This window comes from Mauremys mutica, chromosome 5, assembly GCF_020497125.1.
Source record: "Mauremys mutica isolate MM-2020 ecotype Southern chromosome 5, ASM2049712v1, whole genome shotgun sequence".
Taxonomy (NCBI): Eukaryota; Metazoa; Chordata; order Testudines; family Geoemydidae; genus Mauremys; species Mauremys mutica.
In genome coordinates this window covers 34,891,294-34,915,293 of record NC_059076.1, presented here as the reverse complement: position 1 = coordinate 34,915,293, position 24,000 = coordinate 34,891,294, and the positions used below count along the sequence as shown (strand labels likewise).

Genomic DNA, 24,000 nt, shown 5'->3' with positions numbered 1-24,000 from the left:
CCTCTATCTGCTTTAGCATAACTTTATTTTTCTCTTTTATCTTTAGATAACTGCACCCAAGGACCGGAGGGATTGATTTTTTGTTTTGACTTATTGTTTGAAGATCTGTAACTCAAAGCAGCTCTCACGCCTCTGATGTCTAAGCTTGAGCAGCATAAAAGGTAAACCTAGTCCTGTGTATCAAACTAAGCAGTGATACTATTTTATAATCAGTCATCTATGTGTTTTATTTTGCTTTTGTGGGGAAAGGAAGGCTATTTTAAGGCTTTATATTGTAGGTAACAAGATTTTGAATAAGTACTGGCATATACAGTAGTCATCATGAAGACTTATTTAAAAGAGAAACTTTGTGAACCGCAGACTACGACTGGGGGTGGAGGGTGGGAGAAGAGACCCTTATTCCGAACTTAAGTACATCATTACAGGTCATGTTATACTACATATGAGACTTCCACAACCAAAAACACTACCATGCAAGTCTCAAAACCACTACACACAATTACTTGAAGATGAATCATATGAAATTAACTTAATACCCCACAAAAAGGGGAAGATAGTAGGAGACACATTTGTGCAGAAACAGTAATGTGTCAACACAAAACATTCTGAGATAGGAAATCAAATCAATCGACAATTTAAAAAAAATTGTAACTTCCACATTAAGCTTCCTTTGTAATGATCTGAGATTCCCCTCTTCACCTTGCAGTTCTCTTCCTCCCCTTCCCCAAAGGTTGCTAAGATGTTTTAAATAATCAATTCTGTAAAATAATAATAAATAAAGCAGGCACTCAGATTTCCTATACTGGTGATATATTTTATATTACAGAAAGCCAATACACACACACACACACACACCCCTCTTGTTTATGATAGCCCATCTCATCTACTCCCTGAATTTACCCAGCTTTCTGAAATATGGTTACATATGCAAACATTATCTCCCAATTGTAACCTCATTTTCTGCTCTGCTGGACAGCGTGACCAGCATTTGTCATCATGCCTCCCCTGCCCACATCATTCATATGTCTATAATTGTCATCAAGATGTGGCATGTCAGCAGGACTCCAGCGTTCTCTGTTCACCATCTCCACACAGTAACTCAGGTAACAAACCCATAATCTCGTCCTGTTTTCATGATGGTTGAATTACACATAATTGTTTCTGCACAATGATTGATTTCTGCCTGAATAGAGACCTCTGCCTTTTTTCAATGCAAGCGAGTGGCAGCCAAGTCTCTCCATCTAGGAGGAGGCAGCAGCCTTTGAAGAGATCAAAGCCAAGGCCGCAAGCAGTTGTGCGCCCTGGGAATATGGAAAGCCTTTATGCTCTCAACCCCATTTCTAACATCATGTTGGATTGCAGCTGCATTACATTCTGCCAGCATTCTTAATGCTTTTAGTATTGACTCTGACATCACCAATAGCTGTTTTAAAGTAACAAAAGCTGAAAGATGACTTATTTTCACAAGTCTGTTTGGAACGTGCAAAGTTAAGGGAGGGAAGCATTTGTTTTTAATATGAAATAAAAGAAAGCACACAAATTATACACGTTTCAGACAATTAAAAACATGTTTTTCATATGGAAAGAACAGAGGGGGTATTTTATAGCTTGGACCACACAAAATGAGCCAATCATTATACACCTGCTTTTTCAAGCATTAAGACTTCAGTAAAAATACAAATGGATAAACAAGTCAAACTGGAGAAAATATTTTTACTGTCTAAGCACCTGATGTAAGGTGAAATAATACAGATGTCTAAGGATGGTCTCTCCTTCCCATCTTCTTGTAGTAAGCAGACAATGGTTCATTCGTGCATTTGTAATACATCATGTGTTCATTTTAGAAATGCATAAAATCCTCATTAGTTATCTAAAGGATTTAAAAAAAAAATCAGAGCAGCTTCCTTCGAGGCTTTTTCTCCACAGAAGCGCCTATACAGTCAGTCTCTCTCTCTCTCTCTCTCTCTCACACACACACACACACACACACACACACCACACTTATGCCATCTTAAAATTGTGCCTGCCACATCAGTGTTTTTACAATTGCCAAACACTCACATACAAACCACCATGACAAATTTTGACAGTGCAAACCAAAACAAACTGGATTTGTCTTTATCAAGACAAATTTTTCCAGATTCTGATTTTAAAAAACTTGCATAAACCAGATAAATTCCAGGAAGAAACTTTGAAGTTTAACAATTTGAGGAAATAGAAGTGGAGGAGGAGGTAAGGAGAAAAGAGTAGCAGCAGCATCAATAACCACACCGCAACTCTGAAACAGTACTCTGGCCACAGATGCACAGCACTGGGTATTTTGGTAAATAGTTTTTACCATTATGAAAAACTTGGATGGCAGCTATCTTAAAAATATAACGGGAATATAATAGAAACGTATCAGCTGCCAGCTAAAAATTTCTTAAATGTGTGGGTGCACAAATGCAGGAATGGAAGAATATGTAAAAATACAAGCAATGCCACTTTAAAAAAGGAATAAAGTGATGTTCATAATATTTTAAAGCCAACTCCTCTTTTTTCCTGTATTGTTTTAACATTTGCTTTTTTATTTCTTTAGTCATAGTGACCCTTGTCTTGGGGATTATTGATAGGAAATATTCTCTGCTCTAGTCCCTCTTTCTTATGGAAGCAGACCTTGCTGTTACATGCCTTTGTCACTTCAAGATTAGACTATTGTAATGTGTTCTCCATGGGCTACTCCTTAAAGCCATTCAAAGGCTGAAGCTGGTACAGAACATGTCGGTCCAATTTTGATTTCCTGGACATATTGTAAAAGCCATTTATATATTACAGGGCTTTGAGGATACGTTCTTAGGGATGATTTTTCTGGAGGGGAACAGGGGCAACAAGTGGGTTTTCCATTTTGTTAACTGGCCAAGATAAACTTAACTTCATTTGATTAATTAAGTCTATTGACAGAGTGTGAATTTAGAGAGCGAGATTAATGCTGGTGTGTGGTTACCACAGATTTAATTATCATGGTGCTCAGCACTTTTGTATGAGCATTTTTTATTGTTGTTAAATACAGTGAAACTGTATTCTGCTCCAATCCAGTCCCTTTCATCCCCACCCACCCTACTAAACAAGTTGGTAGCCTTGCACGGCCACTCCTGCTCTCCTGAAGATGGACTGGTTCTTCACAGCCTGTCTACTGTGAACCTCTCCCTCCACACCTGCTGATTCATGAGCGGAGTCAGAGGGCTCTGATTCAGTACAGTCTCTGGCCTTGAATCCCAAGAATGCTGCCTTAACCCATACCTCCTATAACAAGCCTACATGGCACATAAAAGGATGCATGATACACTTTTGTAATACATATTACCACTAACTCCACGCACAAAGGGATGTAAAAGTCAATTTTTCTGAGCTATGAGTTCTCTTCAGTTGGGGAGATACACGTTTGATTCTGTCATTGAGATAAATACTGCTCTACTGTGGACAACACAGGCCAACAACAACAAAAGTATGAGCAAAGAAAAGGAACCAGAGATCGAAGTGTTACACACAAAAACGCCTCCATCTGTTTTCCACTGGGAAAAAAAGGGAAGGAACCTAAAAACTCTACTTAAACATACACAAATCAGTTTTTTGCTGAAAAACTGGTAAGTTTTTTGAGGAAAAGGCTTTCTATAATGTTTTTATTTTTCCCAAAAGGCCTTTGTCAAGAAAATTTTGAACAAAATATTTTAGCCTCCTCTACTTGGGACCCTTATGGCAGACTGTTAATACCCCTTTGCTAGCAAGAACACAGTCAGTCAACTTTTACCTGTCATTCTGATAAGAAATGCCATCTATCTTATAGCCATGTACTGCAGTCGTTCCCAGTAAAAAAATCCAGTACGTTAGACAACAGTTAGGTGAAGGAATTTGAGTGAAGCATATCCTGTTTATTCTCTTCCTTTGTGCCCATCCATACACCAGTCACTCTCCAGTCCAAAAGCTTAATGACAAAGACCCAGTTTCAGATGCAGTTTCGAACCTTATCGCTTTAGTCCAGTTGTTCTCAAATTTCTGTATTGGTGACCTCTTTCACACAGCAAGCCTCTGAGCACGACCCCTCTCTCCTATAAATTAAAAATACTTTTTTTTTAAATGAAACACTATTATGAATGCTGGTGGTGAAGTAGGATATAGGGGTGAGGCTGACAGCTCATGATCCCCACATAACAACCTCATGACCCCCTGTTGTCATGACCCCCAGTTTGAGAGCCCCAACTTTATTCCTTGGGTTGGGATCACTGCAATAACCCACCTGCGCAATTTAGTTAAAATGTTTACCAGTCACAGACTTCCTCTTCTCCCAGTCGCAAGGGGTATGAGATATGAAAGTGAAGGAAAAAGAGGGGGTCTAATGCGAACAACCCAAAAATCACTATTTCAGTGAAGTGACAGTTCCTGTCAGACACTCAGCTTTTAAGAGATTGCTTTAGTTCCCCAGCAGGCAGGTAAGAAGGGAACAAGTTTTAAGAGCTTGAATAAAAATATCAAGGTTTTGCAGTTTTGGTTTAAGCTTTGGAGGACCAAAAGTGGGTGTAAGGCCATATCTACCTGATGCTGTACGGCTACTTCACCATTTGTGCCCTTGGGGGGAAAAAAAAACAAAAAAACCCCACAAACCTATGTGTGTTTCTAGAGACACTTATCACTGAAAATGTTTTGCACTATTATTTTGCTATTCAGTTTGTTTTTAAAAACAAAAACAACAGTTCCTTTGTAATTCTTATCAGATATAACACCATGTCCTCAATTAGCACTGCACATGTTTACACATGGTTTTTTTATATAAAGATTCTTGTATGTTGGAATAAAGTCTACAAAAATGTTCACTGAAAGGCTCAATCCAGCCTAAAAACTTCTGCAGTTGCTGGCTTACAGGGAAGCTGTTTTGTATTGCCATCTCTAGCAATCTGAATGTTAGATTAGGCATTCTGCAGCCATCCCATCCCCACCAAGATTTAGGTACCCTTGAATGACATCATGCTCCATTGAATAAAAAGTGTGTTCCTTCTCACCTGAACACACTCAGTCCCAGAAAATTTTTTGCAGAAGCTGAATCTGAAGTTGCTTGGCTTCCCCTAGCTGGCAGCTCTATTTTAGCAGTCAATCATCAGGAGAAAGAGGAAGGAACCATGCGGCTCTAAAGGCCACAAAAGGCAACTGGGTGAGGGGTAAGCCACCTCCTGAAGTCCAGCAATCAGACAGTATGGAACGTTCTTTCCCCTCCCCCTCAGGAAGTTATTGATTTGTGCTTAGTCCAGCCATCTGTCTCCAAACCCTTGATTGCCAGGAGTAACAGTATCTTGTGGTCTGCATAGCCCTAGATATTCAAAGTGGAGGAAGGAAGCTCATTGCAAGTTTTTCCACTCTTCCTCCTTTGCCTATTCCCCAGAGGTCTGCAAATTCTTGTTATCTGTAGAGGCCTCAAAGTATCTCGTCTGATCTTGCCCTGCATATACTGACATGACAAAGCCAGAATGAAACTGTGCTGTTAGAGTTTCAGAAGGAGCTGCAGATATAGTCCAGCAAGATTTTACTCCTTTTAACCAGACAATTCACATATAGCAGTCGATACCAGAAATCAGCATTTCCTGAAACACTCAGGAGTTTCTACATGAAATTAGAGTAGGCAAACCTCAGTCTGCTTTCTGCTTCCACTCACCGGTGCCCGTACAAGCAGTTTAAAAAAGCACCACTGAATGCACGGAAGCAGTGCTACAAGTCTAAATACAATAGGCCTTACCCCGGGGGCAAAAAAATCTGGAGTTTAGTCATGTTAAAAGGGGGCAAGTGTGATATCAGAAAGGTGAAAAGAGAATTGTTTTGTAAAAGTAGCCTATTACAACCATCCCAATTCTCCTTAGTCATAAATAGTCACAAGTGAACTTAAAAATGGCATCACAGCAGAAGAGACAGCCTTACTCTGTAGAGCAGGACAAATGCCAAGCTTCCCTCAGGAAGACTGCTTTTAGACTACTCCAGTGAAGTTGCAGCCATGGTGGGATCAATCATGATTACAATATGCTGGTCGGTTTGGTTTTAAACCAATCTGTCTCATTCCCCTCACCATACCCTCCCCAAGTCCACCCACAGCCATGGTACCACAATAACTACAACATGATATAATCATTCAAAACAACAAAGTTTGGGTCTTTTAAAGCACTGCAGTAGAGCCTCACTAATGGCCAGCACATGCACGGCATGTTACTGAACTTCGTAATTAGCAAATAAGATCCACATCACGGAGGCAACTTTGTTTGTAAATAAAGCTACATATTTTACACTTTTAAAAGGAAGTACTGCACTAGTTAGTGGTCTGTACTGTAATTTCTGAAGCGTTTTCTTTCTTGTGTTAATCCCACAAACAGCATCCACTCTACAAGTCCTCAGCTTCAAGGTACTCTGTTCAATGCCATATTCTTTATCACACCACCTGCTAACATGTCTTCCTTTGTGACATCCCACCACTACTTCTTGAGTCTTCCTCTGCCTTTTTTCCTTCAGTCTTGATCTGCTGGCTATTACTCACATAGTTGTCAGGACTGCGCTTTATATGACCAAAGTGTCCGAGCCTATACTCCCTCATTTTTCCCCTTTATTGGTGTTACTTGTATACACATTCCTCACATAGTCTTTCTTGCTTATACCATTCATCCACCTCAACATTTGCATTTCTGTTGAACAGATCATCTACTCATGTTTCTTCTTTGTTGCCAAACATTCAGCACCATATATTACCACTGGACGGACCACCATGTTATAGACTTTCCCTTGTAAGTGTAATTCTAAAAAGCAACATGCTTTTTTAATGCTAGACCTCACTAAGACACTATTAGATTCATAGATTCCAAGGCCAGAAGGGTCTTGTGATAATCTATTCTGATCTGTATAACAGGCCATAAATTAAAAGCAGGGAAGTGAGTAGAGGTGCCAACATGCAAGAACTGTGGGGGGAAAATGCCACCCGGGTCACTTTCATGAGCACTTAGTCTCAAGACATTGTTTTACTATATAAGAAAAAAATACAGACAAAATGGAATTATAACCCCATAATGCAGCTGAGTGACAAACACTGAGAAAACGTCTGAGCAGCTGACGAACCTTTAGCTGGAAGTTTACAGCTACATAACTTCCAACTTTACCTCTTTTGGGCTTTCTACAATACATTTATCTTCCCCTTATATTCATACCCTACAAAGGCTACCAGACCGCGTTCATTTTTTTCTGTTTGTGGTCCTTCCCAGATACTATTTGGGCACTGCCAGACTGGTTGTCATCTCATCCCTAGCACCAGCACCTGTCCTATATCTACTGCAAAGTATTGTCACGTAAGGCCCAAAGCCAAGATGTGCAGAGAAAAGTAGAACTCCCAATGACATCAGTGAGAATTCAACTTTCTTCACCTTTCAGCATCAGGCTTTTAAATCCTGCTAAGTCTTACTCTCTGGTGTGTTTTTTCCTTTGTTTTAATACTTGCAGTAGGTTTTAGATAGCAGGGCAGCGAGTGTCTTAAAGAATTTGTGAGTATGTACAGAGTCTAGCATAGTGGAGCCTTTAGGTTCTGCTGTTATAAAAAATATTTTCATTAAAATACATTTTAAGCCTCCCTTATCCTCAGAAAGGTGAACAAAGGATCATCTCCAAAACAAAAAATATTTTGCTATTTGAGACAGCATTACTAGGATTCCCCAGCAAACACACACCCCCACACACACACACACTGCAGCAACTGCTGGCATAAAGCCTAGAAAATTTCTAGAAGGCATATGTGCCTACATGCTGTGAAGTGGAATCACAGAATCCCAAGAGACCCGGTGCATCAGTTCGGGTTAAGTAGGATCTACCTAAACCCTTATGCAGTGGCACTTGAAATGAAGCCCTGAGTGTTGATTACAGAAACACTTGTGTGGATGAAAACCTTTGGGAGCACATCAATCCCTGTCTCACATAATAAATACAACCAAAATGGTTCTATATGAAAAAGTGTAAGGTTACAGGTAGTGTCAACAGTATGTTTGCTATTTAAATTACAGTTAATAAAGATGTAGTAAAAGCTAAGTAACTTAGTAATGATGGTCTGTGTTAGCCAAACTTGACGACTAAGCCATATTCCCAACTACATTAACAAACAAACAAAAAACAAGGACAGACATTTAAGTCCGCTTTCATCTCCAAGGAGGACAGTTAAGATCTTATCTGAAAAGATTATTTTCCTAGCTCAGAAATAAAATGTCACAAAACTGGGTGACTGGGCAACAATTGGCAGATGAAATTCAATATTGATAAATGCAAAGTAATGCACATTGGAAAACATAATCCCAACTCTCCATACAAAATGAATAGGTCTAAATCGGCTGTTACCACTCAAGAAGGATCTTGGACTCGTGGATAGTTTTCTGAAAACATCCGCTCAATGGGCAGCAGCAGTCCAAAAAAGCTAACAATGTTAGAAACCATTAGGAAAGGTAGCTAATAAGACAGAAAATATCATAATGCCTCTAAATAAATCTGTGGCACGCAAATCTGGACTACTGTGTGCAGATCTGGTTGTCCCATCCCAAAAAAGGTATTAGAAAAGATACAGAGAAGGGCAACAAAAATTAAGGCGTGGAACAGCTTTCATATGAGGAGAGATTAAAGAGACTGGGATTTTTTATCTTAGAAAAGAGACGACTAAGGGGGGGTATATTATAGAAGTCTATAAAATCTTGAATTGTGGGGAAAAAGTGAACAAGGAAGTGTTATTTACTCCTGCATACAATATATGAACCAGGGGTCACCCAATAAAATTAATGGGCCTCAGGTTTAAAACAAACAAAAGGAAGTACTTCTTCACCCAACACACAGTCAATCTCTTGGAACTCCTTGCCAGAGGATGAAGGCCAAAAGCATAACAGGGTTCAAAAAAGAAAGAACAAGATGTTTGTGGACAATAGGTCCATCAATGGCTAATTAGCCAGGATGGTCAGGGATGCAACACCATGCTTTAAGGGTCCCTATCCTGTTTGCCAGAAGCTCAGAGTGGATGATGGGATGGATCACTCAATGATTGCACTGTTCTGTTCATTCCCTCTGAAGCATCTGGCATTATTAGCCTAGTATCCTCTGTCTGAGTGGCCAGATAGACCATTGGTCTAACCCAGTATGGCCGTTCTTATGTCTTCATTAAAAAACAATTACAGTTTTAGTTACCCATCGGAATCTAAGTCAGTGAACACACATGTCCGCTGAATACACCCATGCTCTTCTAAAGTCATTCACATCGCCATTTTCCTCTCACAGGAGTGGACAATTCCTGATTGATTAGCACAGCTGGGGCACACGTTAACTCACTACTGTACTTTTAGTTCAAGCCCAAAGATTCAATTAATATATTTCTATTTAAGTGCTCAATCACTTTCTTGTTGAGTGGACAGATTCCTTAGAAGTGGGAGGTCAAAAATAAATAAAAAACTATCCCACAAGATTAGAGTCTCAAAATAGAAATTATTAGGCTGCTAAATTAAGTTATTTTGCATGTAATTTTAATATGAATTTAGTTTTGGCCCTCATAAGCACAGTAACTAGAGAGGCTAATCCTGGACACCCAGGGTAGGAACAGCCCACAAAGTAGCTATACAGTAACTCCTCGCTTAACGTTGTAGTTACATTCCTGAAAAATGCTACTTTAAGTGAAACGATGTTAAGCGAATTCAATTTCCCCATAAGAATTAATGTAAATGGGGGGATTTAGGCTCCAGGGAATTTTTTTTTTTGCCAGACAAAGGATATTATATACATATACAGTGCAAGTTTTAAACAAACAATTTAATACTCACCAATGATGATTGTGAAGCTTGGCTGAGGCAGGGGCATAGCAGGGTCAGGGCATGGGGGCTTGCCTCACTCTGCCTGCCTGGTGCTCCTGCTGGGGACTTGCCCATTCCCCAGCTGGAAAGCTGGGCGGACAGATTGGGGCAAGCCCCCAAGCCCCGACCCTGCTCGCCGGCAGGAGCACCAGGCGGGTGGGCGGAGAGGAGCAAGCCAAACAGAACATTGCACGACTTTAAACAAAGTATGTTCTCTAATAGATCAGCAACCTCATAAAAACGTCCAGGTTAACACTGTTTCGCTAAATGAGGAGTTACTGTACAAGCTTCTTCACAATGACCTACCAATGATCCCGATAGATCAATACCAGTGGCAAGAATGACATTCAGACTTCTTGCACAGTCTAATCCAGGGGTAGGCAACCTATGGCATGGGTGCCAAAAGGCGGCACACGAGCTGATTTTCAGTGGCACTCACACTACCCGGGTCCTGGCCACTGGTCCAGGTCGCTCTGCATTTTAATTTAAATTTTAAATGAAGCTTCTTAAACATTTTAAAAACCTTATTTACTTTACATACAATAATAGTTTAGTTATATAAAACAGACAGAGAGAGACCTAAAAACATTAAAATGTATTACTGGCATGCAAAACCTTAAATTAGAGTGAATAAATGAAGACTTGGCACACCACTTCTGAAAGGTTGCCGACCCCTGGTCTAATCTTGTTCCTCTCTGCCAACAAGAATGCCAACTATGTACCCCCACCAGGAACTGCCCTACCAGTAAAACTAAAGCACCTTATCTTCAGTCTTGGGATAGCTAGCACACATTCATATACGCACCCCCATCCCGGTGGAAACACCACTGCATTTTTATCTGTGAAGGCAAGCCCACATAGCGTAATTGAACCCACTGTAATGTCACTGCAAGTATGGTGGTGTACCAATCCCCTCTAGATGTGTGCTAGTATGTGCAGCGTACCCAAAAGTGCCAAGCACTAGGCTCTTCGATCTCTGGTCCTTAGTTGTTTCCCTTGAACATCCATGCTTCAAGTAACAGGATTCTTTTTATTAATGCTGCCAAATACTACAAGGTGCAAATATGCTAGTCACAGTGACTAGCTTATAATAAACAATAAGCCAACAGATCCAGCCACTCGGGACAGTCCAGGATAGGTTACAAGAATAACTAAACCTATGAGGACCCCTCAGGCTGCTACTGACATGGCTAGTGTTTTGTCAGCAAAAGACTACTTCTCTGTCCAGCTTTCAGGCCCATCTCTCAAGCGATCTGTTGCCCAGCCTCCCCTCTGAAGCCAGTTCCCTGACTGCGTTCTCTGGGCCAGGGGCGGCTCTAGGATTTGCGCCGCCCCAAGCAGGGCAGCACGCCGCGGGGGGCGCTCTGGCGGTCGCAGGTCCTGCGGCTCCAGTGGACCTCCCGCAGACGTGCCTGCGGAGGATCCGCTGGTCCCGCGGCTCCGGTGGACCTCCCGCAGGCATGCCTGCGGATGCTCCACTGGAGCCGTGGGACCGGTGGACCCTCCGCAGGCATGCCTGCGGGAGGTCCACCAGAGCCGCCTGCCACCCTCCTGCGGGACGCCGCCCCAAGCGCGCGCTTGGCGCGCTGGGGTCTGGAGCCGGCCCTGCTCTGGGCTTACTACTCTTGCTCACATGAAGCCACTGGCTCTCAATCTCATCCTCTGACTTAGGCTGTCTCTTCTCTACTCTGGGAAAGAAGGATCCCTCTATTTATTGGCTGTCATATGGGGGTGGTAACATTGCATAGTAGTGATCCAGCAGATTCGTTACAAACACGTTGTCCTCATCCACACAGGCCAGTTAAGATACACAAGCACATTGTTTAGCCATGCCACATAAGAACAGGAGTTAATTGTGATTTAGCTAATGTAGACATGGCTTAAGTTATGTACTAGAAGAGATTTTATTTGTGGTTCAACAACTCAAAATTAACAAAAAGTGAGTGTTCTTGTATACTAGTGGTAAGAGGCAAATTTTCATCACTATAGCACATGCATCTAACAAGGTTTTTAGAAGACATATACTGACACTTCACTATTTTAGTGACATTTTCTTCTCATATCAGAGGAGCTTTTCATACCTAAAACAGATTTTAGAAACTTACTAAATCAATCTTGCAGTTTTTCTACATCCAGACTGAATGACTGAAGAGTATGACTTGTATTTGGCAACATTTCTTCCCCTTTTGCATTCATGAACTCTACAGGTTCATGCTTTCTTCTTGGCATCTAACATTATGGATGTGATAACAAATGAACGCCTGTTTCTTTAGAGCCAGATCCTGCATGGTACTGAGAGCCTGCAACAGGCAATTCTGATCAACATTTTCTCTGGAGCATGATTGAAAAAGAAAAGATGAATACACCACCAATGGGATGACATTTTACTTTTAAACCTCCTTAAAATTAAAGTTGCAGTCTCCAGTTTTTTAAAGTTGCATTAAATTCGCTTGTCCAAACACAGCCTCTAACTATAGGGGGAAAATAAGAGATTGTCATAAATAACCAGATCAACTAAAGCTATGAAGAATCAAAAGTAGAGTAATGAGCAAAACTGCAATAAGAGTTTTAAAAACAGCGAGAGTCACGTACACACATTTATAGCTCAGTCCAAAGCCAACTGCTTTCTATTCCTCCACAGCCAGTAAAGATTTTTAACAACTGGTCAGTTTGTGGAAGTTCATTTCTAAGTAAAGTCACCCTGATTGCACCAGCTTATGGAAATGAAAGCAGCAGTGGAAAACCACTCTGTGCTGAATGCCCTCATTAACGCCTGGAGAAGGACAGTCAATACACAAGTGAAAAATTTGTCTTTTAAAAAAGTGTGCTGTATATGCACAGGACCTTTATAAGGCCCCAGTGAGCATCATTCTACATTGTCACAGCTGCTACAGTAGTCCTTTGAAACAGGGGCAAACCAGAGGTACTCAGGTAATTTCTGTTCTCTCTCACCCATTCCTCTTCCCAAATGCCCAGTGTACTTTGTTTAACAAACAAGAAACTTGAACCCCATATGGTTCATCTCTCTGTTTCAAAGGACCTATCTCAGACATCACAGACTGATGCTCCATGAGGCATCACAGCTGATCAGAGCCAGGCCAGCTGGTAGGAATGCTTGAAATAGTAAGGTTCACTTGTTCATGCTGAGGATTTCCCTTTTCTCCCCTCCATGTATGAGCTGGATGCCCACACTTGGATATTTTGATTTTTCTTTTTAAAACAATATCTGATCGAAGGGCCCCACTTCACTCCTATCCAGACTGTACCAATGAAGTACCAACTTAGGTACCAAGTTTTGTGTGGCTCCAAATGTGATTTTTTAAATGTACAGTATTTAATAAGCAAATTTGCTTAACCCCAAACGTCATCTTAAAAAAAAAAAAGTGTGGCATTTCAGTGCTGGTGAAAGAGTATCTTGACAGTATCTTGGTGAACAAAGTCCTCTATTTACCTATACACTGCCTAATATGCCACCATTGTGTAGGGGGGGGAAGGGAGGGAATGGAAAAGAGGGTGAAGAAAAGGGGTCATGGTTTAAAAAAAGCGTAAGAGGAGTAGTTTTGTCTAGGGCCCATACAGGTCTTGATCTCAAACAACTGATTCCAGCTCCCCCATCTCTCATCATCATATCTTGCACTAAGACCCAAAACATATCCATTAGAAATATAATTCCTGAATTAGGCTGGTTTCAAATTGGTGACTATCCAGTTTCCCAGTAAGTGTCAACGTTGACACCTTCAAGAATAAAGCTTGCTTTCTTGAAAGGTAAGTTTAAGAACTCAAGTTCTGAGCTATCTTCTGCTCTGGCTATAGAGGCACCAAACCCCCAACCCAAGATCTCATACTGTTTTCAGGCTCCCACAAACACTCCATAATCAAGTGCCCAACCCTGTTCTTGAAGCTCCCAATGACCAAAACTGTTAGTCTATATAATCAATTTTTGTCTTAAGTCTTCTCTCAACTCTGTTTCACTCATCTTGAGGTGTAAGCTCCTCAAGGCAGAAATTGTCTTGTGCACCTGTACAAAACCTAGCACAATCCGGGCTCCAAAAGCAATTGGAAATTTTGAACACCATTTTAATTACTTCCCACATTAGAATTCCTTCCTGTGGAACTTCTAGCAAATTCCATATGCACTGTCCATAGTGGACCATATCCAAGCCTTTTTGCAAATGTTGACAATATTCTTCGGTCTATTTAATAATTCCAGCTGCTAATCAAAAACCAGTTTGGACATTAAAATAATTCTTACTTTCTCGCATGTGTGTGCATACATGCTTGGGGGTGGGGGGGAAGTGTGGAAATAGAGTTGGAGGAATTCTATACCATACAATATAAAGCCTAATCCCTAGGAAAGAGATGCATTTAATAGCATAGTAGGAATTCATTGAGGAATTTAAAAAATACAAAGGTTTTTATGAAGGTTTTGCTCCAAAAACGCTACTTGAAACTAATCTTGCTCAAAGGGCAAAAAACAAACAGCTACCTACTTTTTCCTGTCTTCAACACCCACGCTATGTGCCAACAAAGAGAAACCACTAAGAGAACTCTCAACCTCACGGGACTCATATTCACCAGGTGTTATTGTGGTTTTCATATTATTGTGTGTACGCGCATCACTTTTGCTGCAGCTACCTAAACGTATTTCTTAGCTCTTTCGCCTACCCACCTATCTGATAAGGAGTACACTGTTATAGTGGCTTCTATTCTACAGCGCTGGAGGTACAGAAGAGCTTGTAGCTTGTTTTTCTGCAGGAAGTAAATGAAAGATCAGTTACCAAGGTGGGGGAAAAACACAGGAGGAGAAAGTAGCCTAACCCTAGTAGAATTGAACGCAAAATTGACTTTCATCTCTCTCTGTCAAGAACAGTGTCAATATCAGCTCATTAATTTTCCTTTTTTGATGTTTAGTACACATCTTGCACTTTACTATAGAGTTTAATTTCTGATTAAAGTCCAGCCAAAGAATCAAGTATGCATGGAGAAAAATTTTAGTGTTTTAAACATCAGCCTTTTAAGTCATTTTTCCATTGTTCTGACATTTTCAGTAATCTTGACTACAGTTTTTTCCACCCAGCATTTTTTCTAAGCATGATTAGTGACAGTATTGTTCTTCCTCTCCCAAATCAAATTAATCTTGACATTAACTCCTTGAAAACTTAGCTACAAACATCACTAGTACTCCCCTGGCCCTTGCATACAGGACTGTACGTGTTGCACATAAAGATCCAGAGGAAAAAAGTTGAGTGCCTGGACACAATTTGCCCACCCCAAACTGCAAGCCTCAGACAGGAGCAGCCCCATTAGCCTGACTGCCGCCCCCCCCCCAAAATATAGAAGTCAAATTACACCTATGGTTGAATGACCCAACCCTGCTGACAAACAGTGCACAGCTTTATGCATGTACCTAATTCCATTAAGATCAGTGGAATTATTCACATGCATAGGGTTAAGCATATGCAGCATTGGCAGGATCAGGGCCTGAGCTTGTATCCCTGTCCTCTGAAGGAAGAGCTGGTTTTACATTTTTGCATCTAATATCCTGAAATAAAATTGTGTTAATTAGAAAGGGCCACCAGAGCTAATATCCATTCAGTTTAAATGAGCATTTACTGGATTATCTGAACATAAGCAAGTCAGACTGTTCAGATAGTGTGAAAAATACCAGTACCCTGAGGTGATTTCAAATTCTGTCTAACACCTCCAGGCAACAGATGCAGTAAACAAGTGGTTGCTTTGTTATGCAAATTAAGAATCTCAGGTATACCACAAGGCTACTTCACACACAAATGGTCAGACTGACACCACTGATGAGAGCTTGGGTCTCTTAAACTGACTTATCTAAACTGTTTTTCAGTCTTGCTATCTGTAAGGAAACAGAGGGAAGTTGAATGGGTGACAGTTAGAAGCCCAACAAAGGTAGAGAGCAGAAGTGATGAGGTGGGAAGGCATAACTGCTTACCACATAGGTTGTGGTTAATAGCAAAGTAAGCGAGTATAATCTTCTGGATGCAGTATTTTGATCTCTCTCTCTCTCACACACACACTCTAAAAGACAGCTGTCAAGTATAAAAACAAAAGATGATAGTTCATTTAAACAAACAAAACAAAAGATTAACTCAGGTATGTAGCCTTGTGGTTAAGTCTGGAGATTTCAGTTTATGGTCAACATTAGTATATTACAAGAACACTATTTTACAGGAATTGTGGTGCTGCTTTAACATGCTCCCTTAAGACATTAGGCTGGGAGTATTACAATTAAATGATTCTGCTTTCTATCCCCCACAATATCAACTCAAATATTTCTACAATAGAAGGAAGCTGATCAATTTAGTCTGAAACGTTATTATTATTATTATTATTATTATTATTATCTACTTTCTGCAGAGGTGTACTAGTAGTATGCAAGTAAATAACTGATGTCCCACTGTGATGCATTTAAGAACAAAACATTTTGAGATTTTAAATTCTCTAGTCATTTTTATAGGGCAACATTAAGAAGTTGGATTTATTTTGCTTCCAAAACTTGCACTCTACGTGTATTGTTTCTTGGAGGTAGAGGAAGTAGCACAGGGTCTTATTAAATCCCTGATCTTCAAGGAGACATAGGTCTGAGCATTAAAGACTTCCAACTGACCGCATCCTTTTTGTCAGCAAGTCAGAACTGCAATTTAATCTGTCAAGAATTTTTATTTTACATATCTTTCAGCAGAAGCCAGTATAAAAAGACCACATGGGATATACACTGCTACCTCGATATAACGCAACCCGATATTACACGAATTCAGATATAAAGCGGTAAAGCAGTGCTCGGGGGGAGAGGGGGGGGCTGCACACTCCGGTGGATCAAAGCAAGTTCAATATAACACCGTTTCACCTATAACGCGATAAGATTTTTTGGCTCCTGAGGACAGCGTTATATCGAGGTAGAGGTGTAGTTTGAATGCTTCAAAATTAAGCATACATATATAGACCTTCAAGCTGAAATTAAAAAATAAATCTGTCTTGAATAAGAAGACGTTTAAGACACAAAACTATAAAAGCAGTATATTGTACACACCTTTGTTTTTATTCTTTCAAATGTAAATAAGGTTCCATAATATAAGACAAGCATTTGCAGCAGGTTTCAGAATGCCAGAATCTATTGTGTCATTCTGAATTCAAGCACCTTTATTTGGTGGAGACTGTCTCCAATATTTAAGTATAATGTTTTGCTGTTAAAAATACCAATACAGATCAAACAAGTTTCAAAAAAACCCACCAAAAACACAGAAATGAAGTTATAGAGTAGAGAAGTTGCCAATTAAACACTTCTGCATCTTACTAGCTCTTTGTTACTAGAAAAAAAATGCAATGCATACAATTAATAAAATGTATGAAATTGTTTTCCACTGAAATTATGATTCTACAACAGGTGACACAAACAACTTCTGGTTTTCCAAGGCAATTCTCCTAATGTGATTTCCTCAACTAGAATTAAATTTACAAAAAATCCCCACTCATTTACAAAAAGAAGTGGGAATTTAGTATACAGATGTTAATCAAGCACACTTCTACACCAACCAGAGACTATTACTCATCTTGACAGTAAATCAGGGCTAATGGCCACCACATGGTAGAGCACAACACACAAAAGTTGCTCTCAATTACATCTTACACACTTATCTTAGTTCATCCACAATTGTTTCACATGCTATATCTTCAACTATGGTTATTTTTCCTAGTGACAGTCAATCTCACAGACCCGACAACACAGGCTGCTAAGAACGAGTAGATGAGGAAAAACATTTGTCAGCTCTTTTTGAATGTCATGTACAGATTAGCAATTCCAGTAGTCCTACCCCCAATCCTCTGTTTTCCCTCCTAAGCAGGAGGGCTAAACTAAAGCCAGTATAGTAGTATCGCTGTCCTTCCTGTCACTGTAAAGGTAGCATTTACACCATTCCATCACAATTTATTCCACAAAGTCACATTAAAAAGTATCTTTTTCAGCCTTTTTCAAACACAAAACTCGATACTTCAGTTATCAGATTTGCAGCTTTTCCTCCACCAACCCAACCAAAATCGTCAGGAAGTTTATATACCAAATGAAAGGAGCATACAGAATGGAAATGCATTATTCATCTTAGTTGTATTTAACATAATATCAAAAGTGTAATACACTGAACAGAAAGCAATTTGTCTCTCCAAAGACTATTTGTACAACAGGTAACTCACTGTTCTAGGGATGGGTGGAGACAGAGATCCATTAGACATGTAGGGGTCATTGTTCATATTTGGCATCATGATATACCCAGAATAACCAGAGTATGATGGGCCTTTGCTGTATAAACCACCATCTGGATGTTTTCCTAGGAAAGAAAATAAGCGGAAGCTAAATTACCACCCCCTAAGTTTTTTCTGGTATATTAGAGGCATTTTACAGTAAGAAATACACAATATCTTTTAAAAAAATATTGGGGAGGGGGGACTGGAGGGGTGCATATTGCTAGGGACTTCCATTTTATTTTTATTGCATTTCTGGCAGCAGTTACTCCCTTAAATGGCTTATTAAACAGGCATTGGTTAGGAACTGCACTTAAAATATGGGAAGACTTCAGCCTAGCCAGTCTATTTTGTGAGTCTATTCAAACACAGAGATTGGACTAGGATGATTTGCATAAGAGCCTGGAAGAATGGACACACGTAATGCACTACATTAGATTCTAAAGCTACTTGGTGGTCTTTGGTTTTGGCCCCCATAATTTTTACAAGCCATAAGAGAAACACCATTTCTAGGCTGTGTTGGTGCATTTTCATTGCATGAACAGCAAGCAATGCTACAGACATCAAATACCAAATGGAGATAAAATTTATAAAGCAGTAATTCTTTCATTTTTGATAGCATCTATTGGAATTGTCCTGCATATGGACTTCTCCCATCAGTTACACAGCTGGTTGCAGGAAAGTGCAGTATTATGGTTAGACAGAGCCACTTCCTTCACTAAGTGACATACTGCATATATGAACAATTTTTCTGGTCATGCTAATTGAAAGTGATTAAGGAGAATAGGAATACAGGCTGGTGTACAAGGATACCCTACTGTTTATTGGGGCCTAAGAGGGTTCCACTTCTAATTTGTTTAATATCTAATTTAAATAATAAAAGGCTATTAACAAGGACCAGGACTGAAGAAAAGCTGAAGCCCCAAACTTTATGTCGAACTCTCATTTCAATTCTAATGGAGATCATCCTCCTTATCAACTAACTCCATTATAATAATATATTGAAGATAATCCTACATTACTGTCCAGCTTTCAAAACTAAACATGTACACTGTCAGTTTCACTCATCTTCCTTAATGAAGTATTAGAGTTCACTAATTTGCACATCAAAATGTTAGAATGTTGTTCCTGATTTTAAGGCATTTTTTTTAAGTGACAGACTTGGGTTGGAAAGTGAGCATACAACTTCTTAATATACATAACTCAGTAGGATTGTCAGAATGAGGGAAGAGCAAAGATTTTATATATGAACTACTGATACTCTAAAAATAGTTATTTCTTTAGCAAAAAGATCTGTCTGGCCTACTTGCTTCAATTGGCAAACAGCTGAAATAGCATTTAGTTACTGAAGTTAGATGAATAAACAGAAAATCTCATTTTTGCTCAATTTTGAAAATGTTTGGATTTTTCAATAAATACAGATCACATATTGTATATACATATTAAACTGATTGCTTACTAAAAGGCAATTACATCTGTGTACACTTTGAGAGGGACATAGATAAAGTAACAATATAGAGTAAAGAATAAGCACATCTCACCTTCTTCAGAATGGTCTCTGCCTTTGTCATGATAAGATTCCTGAGCTTGGGCTTGCCTGGAAACCTAGCCACAAAGAATCCACCATTAAAAATGGTATTTTATGCATATCTATTCACTTTTGCTTAGCACTCGATCTTTCAAAAAAAGTGTGTGTCTAGGTCAGGAGAAGAAATTGTATTTTTGTCCTACCTCATGCTAAAAAGGAAGTGTGCTAAAACATAGAATGGTCATTTTTATTACAAATTTAATAACCATGTGCTTCTACAAAGCAGTTCTGGCACAAGTAGTGCACTAAATTTACTAAAGGGGCTTATTTCTTAAGAATACTTTAAGCTTTAGGAACCAAAATAGTATTCCTAAACTGGTACCAAAGAATAATGAAAATTGAGTGCCCCCACTATATGAGCTTTTAAAAATTCCATCCTTGTTCTTAAGTTGTTTTCATGTTAGTGAATTGCTACCAAAACAGTTTGTGCAAATCCCTTAAAGAGTTTACGATTAATGCTCTGACCTTTGATTTTACCAAAGAAATTTCATGGCTACTTTAGGCCTAATACTATTATAGGATCCTGTGACTCATATGAACTTGCTTGTTCTGGGCTATGGAAACTGACATATGCAGGAGAGAGAAGGTCCTCCTGCATACACACTAAAAAGGTGTTTAGCACTCACTTAAAATATGTCAGTGCAACACTGCAAATTCCTTTATTTATTTTTTAAAAGGAAATTTTTACAATATGCAGTTTGGCTTGATCACGAGACAGGCTGGAACGGAGAAAAAAACAGCTAAGCTTTTGGATAGTCCCTGAGTGGAAGTTGCAGTAGAAGCCAAGAACCAGCATGTCAACTCTGACTACAAGTGAAAGGTTATTTGTTAGTTGGCAGTGTTAATCTACGGTCAAAAATAAGACTTCCGGAGTCAAAGCAAGGTAACTACTAATGTTAACTACTAATGCTGATTCTCAGTATTGCAACCCCAAATTTCTGACTAGATTAGCTTATTGCAAATGAACTCCCAATCAATATTGTTACTACACATTCACCTTCTATTACTCCACCCCCCCCCCAAAAAAATCCATGTCCATTCATTAGTTACTAGAAGTAGCACTATATTAACTCCACCAGTGCAGTCCATTAGTTGCTCATTCTAGTTTCTTAGGATCACTGCCAATTGAAATGCAGCAATTAGGGAGAAAAAAAACTGGTTAACAAAACGTTTGAGATGTGATCAAACTCAAATCTGAGTCTGCACAAATCTTGTCCAGCAATCTCGGATTGTTATCCAAATGCACCACTAAAACTTAAACACCAAAAATGAATGTAGCGAATGCATCAGATCTCAGGCATCAGATGTTTCCCCCTTCTTCCCATGGGGAGAAGTTAGCCATCTACAAAAATCTGACTCCCCAATGCAATGAACTGCCCCAAACCCCTCTGTGTTTGACAGATGATCTGCAATTTCTTCCCCCCTCCCTCCCTTTAAGAAAAAAGGAAAAAGGTCTAGTTGGTTCCCTCCCACAAGCACCCACGTGTCTCTATTTACTCTGCTCTGGTAGCTTACTGTACTATCAAGGCGCTCGAGCCGAAGGAGCCCCCTAAGCAAAGAACAAGCTTGATAATACACAGCACATGGCTCCAAAAAGGGCGTTTTATCGCAAGACGGACTGGAGCACACAAAGACCGGGAGAGCAACGACGCGGTCGTGCTGAATCGAGCATCACGGGTCTCCCAACGGTCTGAACCCAAAGTTGGGGGCAGATCAAAGAGCCGCCGGCACTGAATGAAGTAGTGCTATTGCCCAGGCTCTGCCCACATCTGCCCGGTTTGCAAAGAAGGTCTCAGTGTTCGCTCTTCCACTCCCACCCCCCCCCCATTGCCCTTTACACACTTCCAGGTGCCTGCCCTCCCATTCATGGGAAACTTGGCGTGTTAGTTTACAAAGCGCTTTGGTCAAAACCGCGTCCCACTTGGCGGCTGACGACGGCCTGTTTTCCTTTGCACCCCCGCCGTTCCCTGCCTTTCCCCTGCATTTTTGAAGCCTTCACTAAAAACAGAGGTGCCAGGAGCGGTGCACACAGTGCTGCTTGCATTCGACTGCATCGCCTTTAATTCACCCCGATCTATGAACCCGATCCAGGACCCTCGAGGTGTTTAACTGTGGAGCCAGAGAGGCCACGCCGGAACCAAGGTGCTTCAGAGCCCTGGAATGAGCAAAACCGTGAAGGGGCGCGTTGGTCTTCCCTGGCCTAAGCCCAGGACTGAAGTCTCTAGAGCTCCCCCCGCCCAGACCCCTTATCAGGGTGTCTCTGAACACTTGGCCTCACGAACCGCACCGGCCCCCCTACCTCATGCCCGTTGCTGTTGGGGGTGATCTCTGACTCGTTAACGAGGGAGGACTTGATGTCGGCCAAGTCTCCTTCTTCCTCCGGGTGGCTGATCTCCGCGAAGATTTTCTCCTTCTGGGGATCGCCTTCGTCTTTGAAAGGGATCATTTCATCCGTGGCGCACAGCTCCGGATCCCCCCCGCCGCCGCCTCCGGCTCCCGGCAGCTGAGGCATAATTGCGCTTTAATTCCTGCTCCGCCCGGGGAACACTACTAATAAAAAGGAATAAATAATATTAAGTCTTTACGAGCCGCGTGCCCTCACTAGTCTAAGCCTCCCCCCTCCCGAAAGAGAGAGCGGAGGCCAGGCAGGCACAGCCACCTGGGGGAAAGGAGGGTCGGTCTGTCTGCCTGACTTGTGGGTCCGTCTGCTGCTGCTGCTGCTGCTGTGCGCGGCGGCGGGGGGGACATGCACTTTTCCCCTCCCCCGCTTTCCGCTGTGTCTGCAAGAGGACAGAAGAGTTGGGAGAAGTTGGGGCCCTTCTGGAGCTGCTTTGATCTTCTCCGGGGCTTTTCTAAAAAGAGCGGCTCCCATTCCCCCTCCAGCTCCGGGCGGGGGGAGCCCATCCGGCGAGCTCCAGCTAGCGCAGCCGGAGGGGCGAGCCCGGTGCCGGGCAGAGCTGGGGCGTTCCCCGGCTCTCCTTTCCTGGGGGGAGGGGGCCCTACAAAGTTCGCCTCCAGAGTTAAGTGGGGGGTCCCCGCCCGCCCGCCCGCCGGGGAGGATGAGGGAGGCCCCGAAAGCGCTTCCACCGCGAGCGCTCACTAGCCACCGCGCGCGCAAAGCCAGACCCACCGAGACTCTCTGCTTTTGTCCTCTCTCGCCCGAGCTGCCCTCGGAGCGCCGCTCTCGCTCGCTCGCTCGCTCCCCTTCGCCGTGCCCGGCTCGCCCGGGCTGCTGGCGGCCCCCGAGGACAAGCGAGCCCCCCCCCAGCCAGGCGCGCGGGCAGGGAAAAGTTCTCTCCCGAGGAGTCCCAGCGGCCCAAGGCTCCTCCGCATTCACAACCCCTAAAGGGTGCCAGCCCCGTCTCCGCGAGCCGCCTGCTGCGGGCCGGGCACGGAGCCCCCCATGGAGGAGAGACGCCCAGCAGCCGCGGCCCCCTTCGCCTCCCCAGGTGCGGCGGCGGCGGCGGCTGCCAGGCTTGAGCGGCGCCCGCCCGCCCGGGGCACCGTCTCCCGCCTCTCCCGGGCTGGCCGAGGCGCTGCGCGGAGCCTGGAGGACGCGGTCTCGCGGCCTGGGCGCCTCTCGCTCCGTCGGTCGGGGCAGAAAGTGGAGAGGGACGGACGGACCGAGCGCGCTCGCCGGAGCGAAGTGGGAGCGAGTCTCTGTAATGTAACTTTAACATCCACTCCGCCCGCCCCGCCCCCGCCCCGTCCACAGAGAGAAGGCGGGGGCGGCGGGGGGGGGGGAGAAGATGAAAGAGAAGCCGCCGCTCTGATTGACAGCGCATTGACAGACACTCCGGAGAGAGCCGGGAAAGGGATCCGCGCAGCAGCCCGGCTTAGCCAGCGGCCAGGCAGCGGAGAGAGCTGCTGCAGCCTTCTCGTTAAATACAAAGAAGTCGCCTCGACTGTCATAAGCTAGTAACGAGGAATCGGTAAAGCGATCGATTCGTTCAGTTCCAGGGCAGGGGGGGGGAGGGTAGAAAGTAAGCGATTTGGGGGGAGGGGCAGGGGAAAAAATCTTTCTTTTGTAAAGTGCAGAACTCCTGCATGGTGCAAACCTCCGGCCGTCTGCATTTAGCCAGTGAGGATTTTGCAAGTTCTCAGCATCTTGCGGTAACGTTGATTATTTTTTATAATGCAGAGCCGCAAAGGGGGGAGGGGTCTCTGCAAGGAATTACTACTCTAGGGGGTGGAGGTTTATAATTCACCCCAAACGGAACACACACACACCCCGAGGAGGGCGAAGAATAGTTATCTAAACATCCCCAGACAAATCTGGAA

At 42.2% G+C, this 24,000-nt stretch overlaps 1 protein-coding gene across 9 annotated transcripts in view; it reads right to left on the bottom strand.

Moving 5' to 3' along the window:
* The window catches only part of LEF1 (lymphoid enhancer binding factor 1), a 101,056-nt gene extending 77,684 nt beyond the window's left edge, over window positions 1-23,372 (bottom strand). For 4 of the 9 annotated variants that reach the window (XM_045018757.1, XM_045018754.1, XM_045018758.1 and 1 more), the window contains exons 1-4: window positions 22,850-23,346; window positions 22,019-22,269; window positions 19,673-19,736; window positions 18,084-18,217 (exon numbers count right to left, since the gene is read on the bottom strand). In XM_045018757.1, coding sequence (XP_044874692.1) covers window positions 18,084-18,217; window positions 19,673-19,736; window positions 22,019-22,231 — 411 coding nt within the window. In that variant the 5' untranslated portion in view covers window positions 22,232-22,269; window positions 22,850-23,346. Of the gene's footprint in view, window positions 1-18,083; window positions 18,218-19,672; window positions 19,737-22,018; window positions 22,270-22,378; window positions 22,459-22,479; window positions 22,500-22,849 lie in introns of those variants that run through there. The other 5 variants (XM_045018762.1, XM_045018761.1, XM_045018760.1 and 2 more) reach the window with 4 other exon arrangements.
* Window positions 23,373-24,000: the final 628 nt, after the last annotated feature.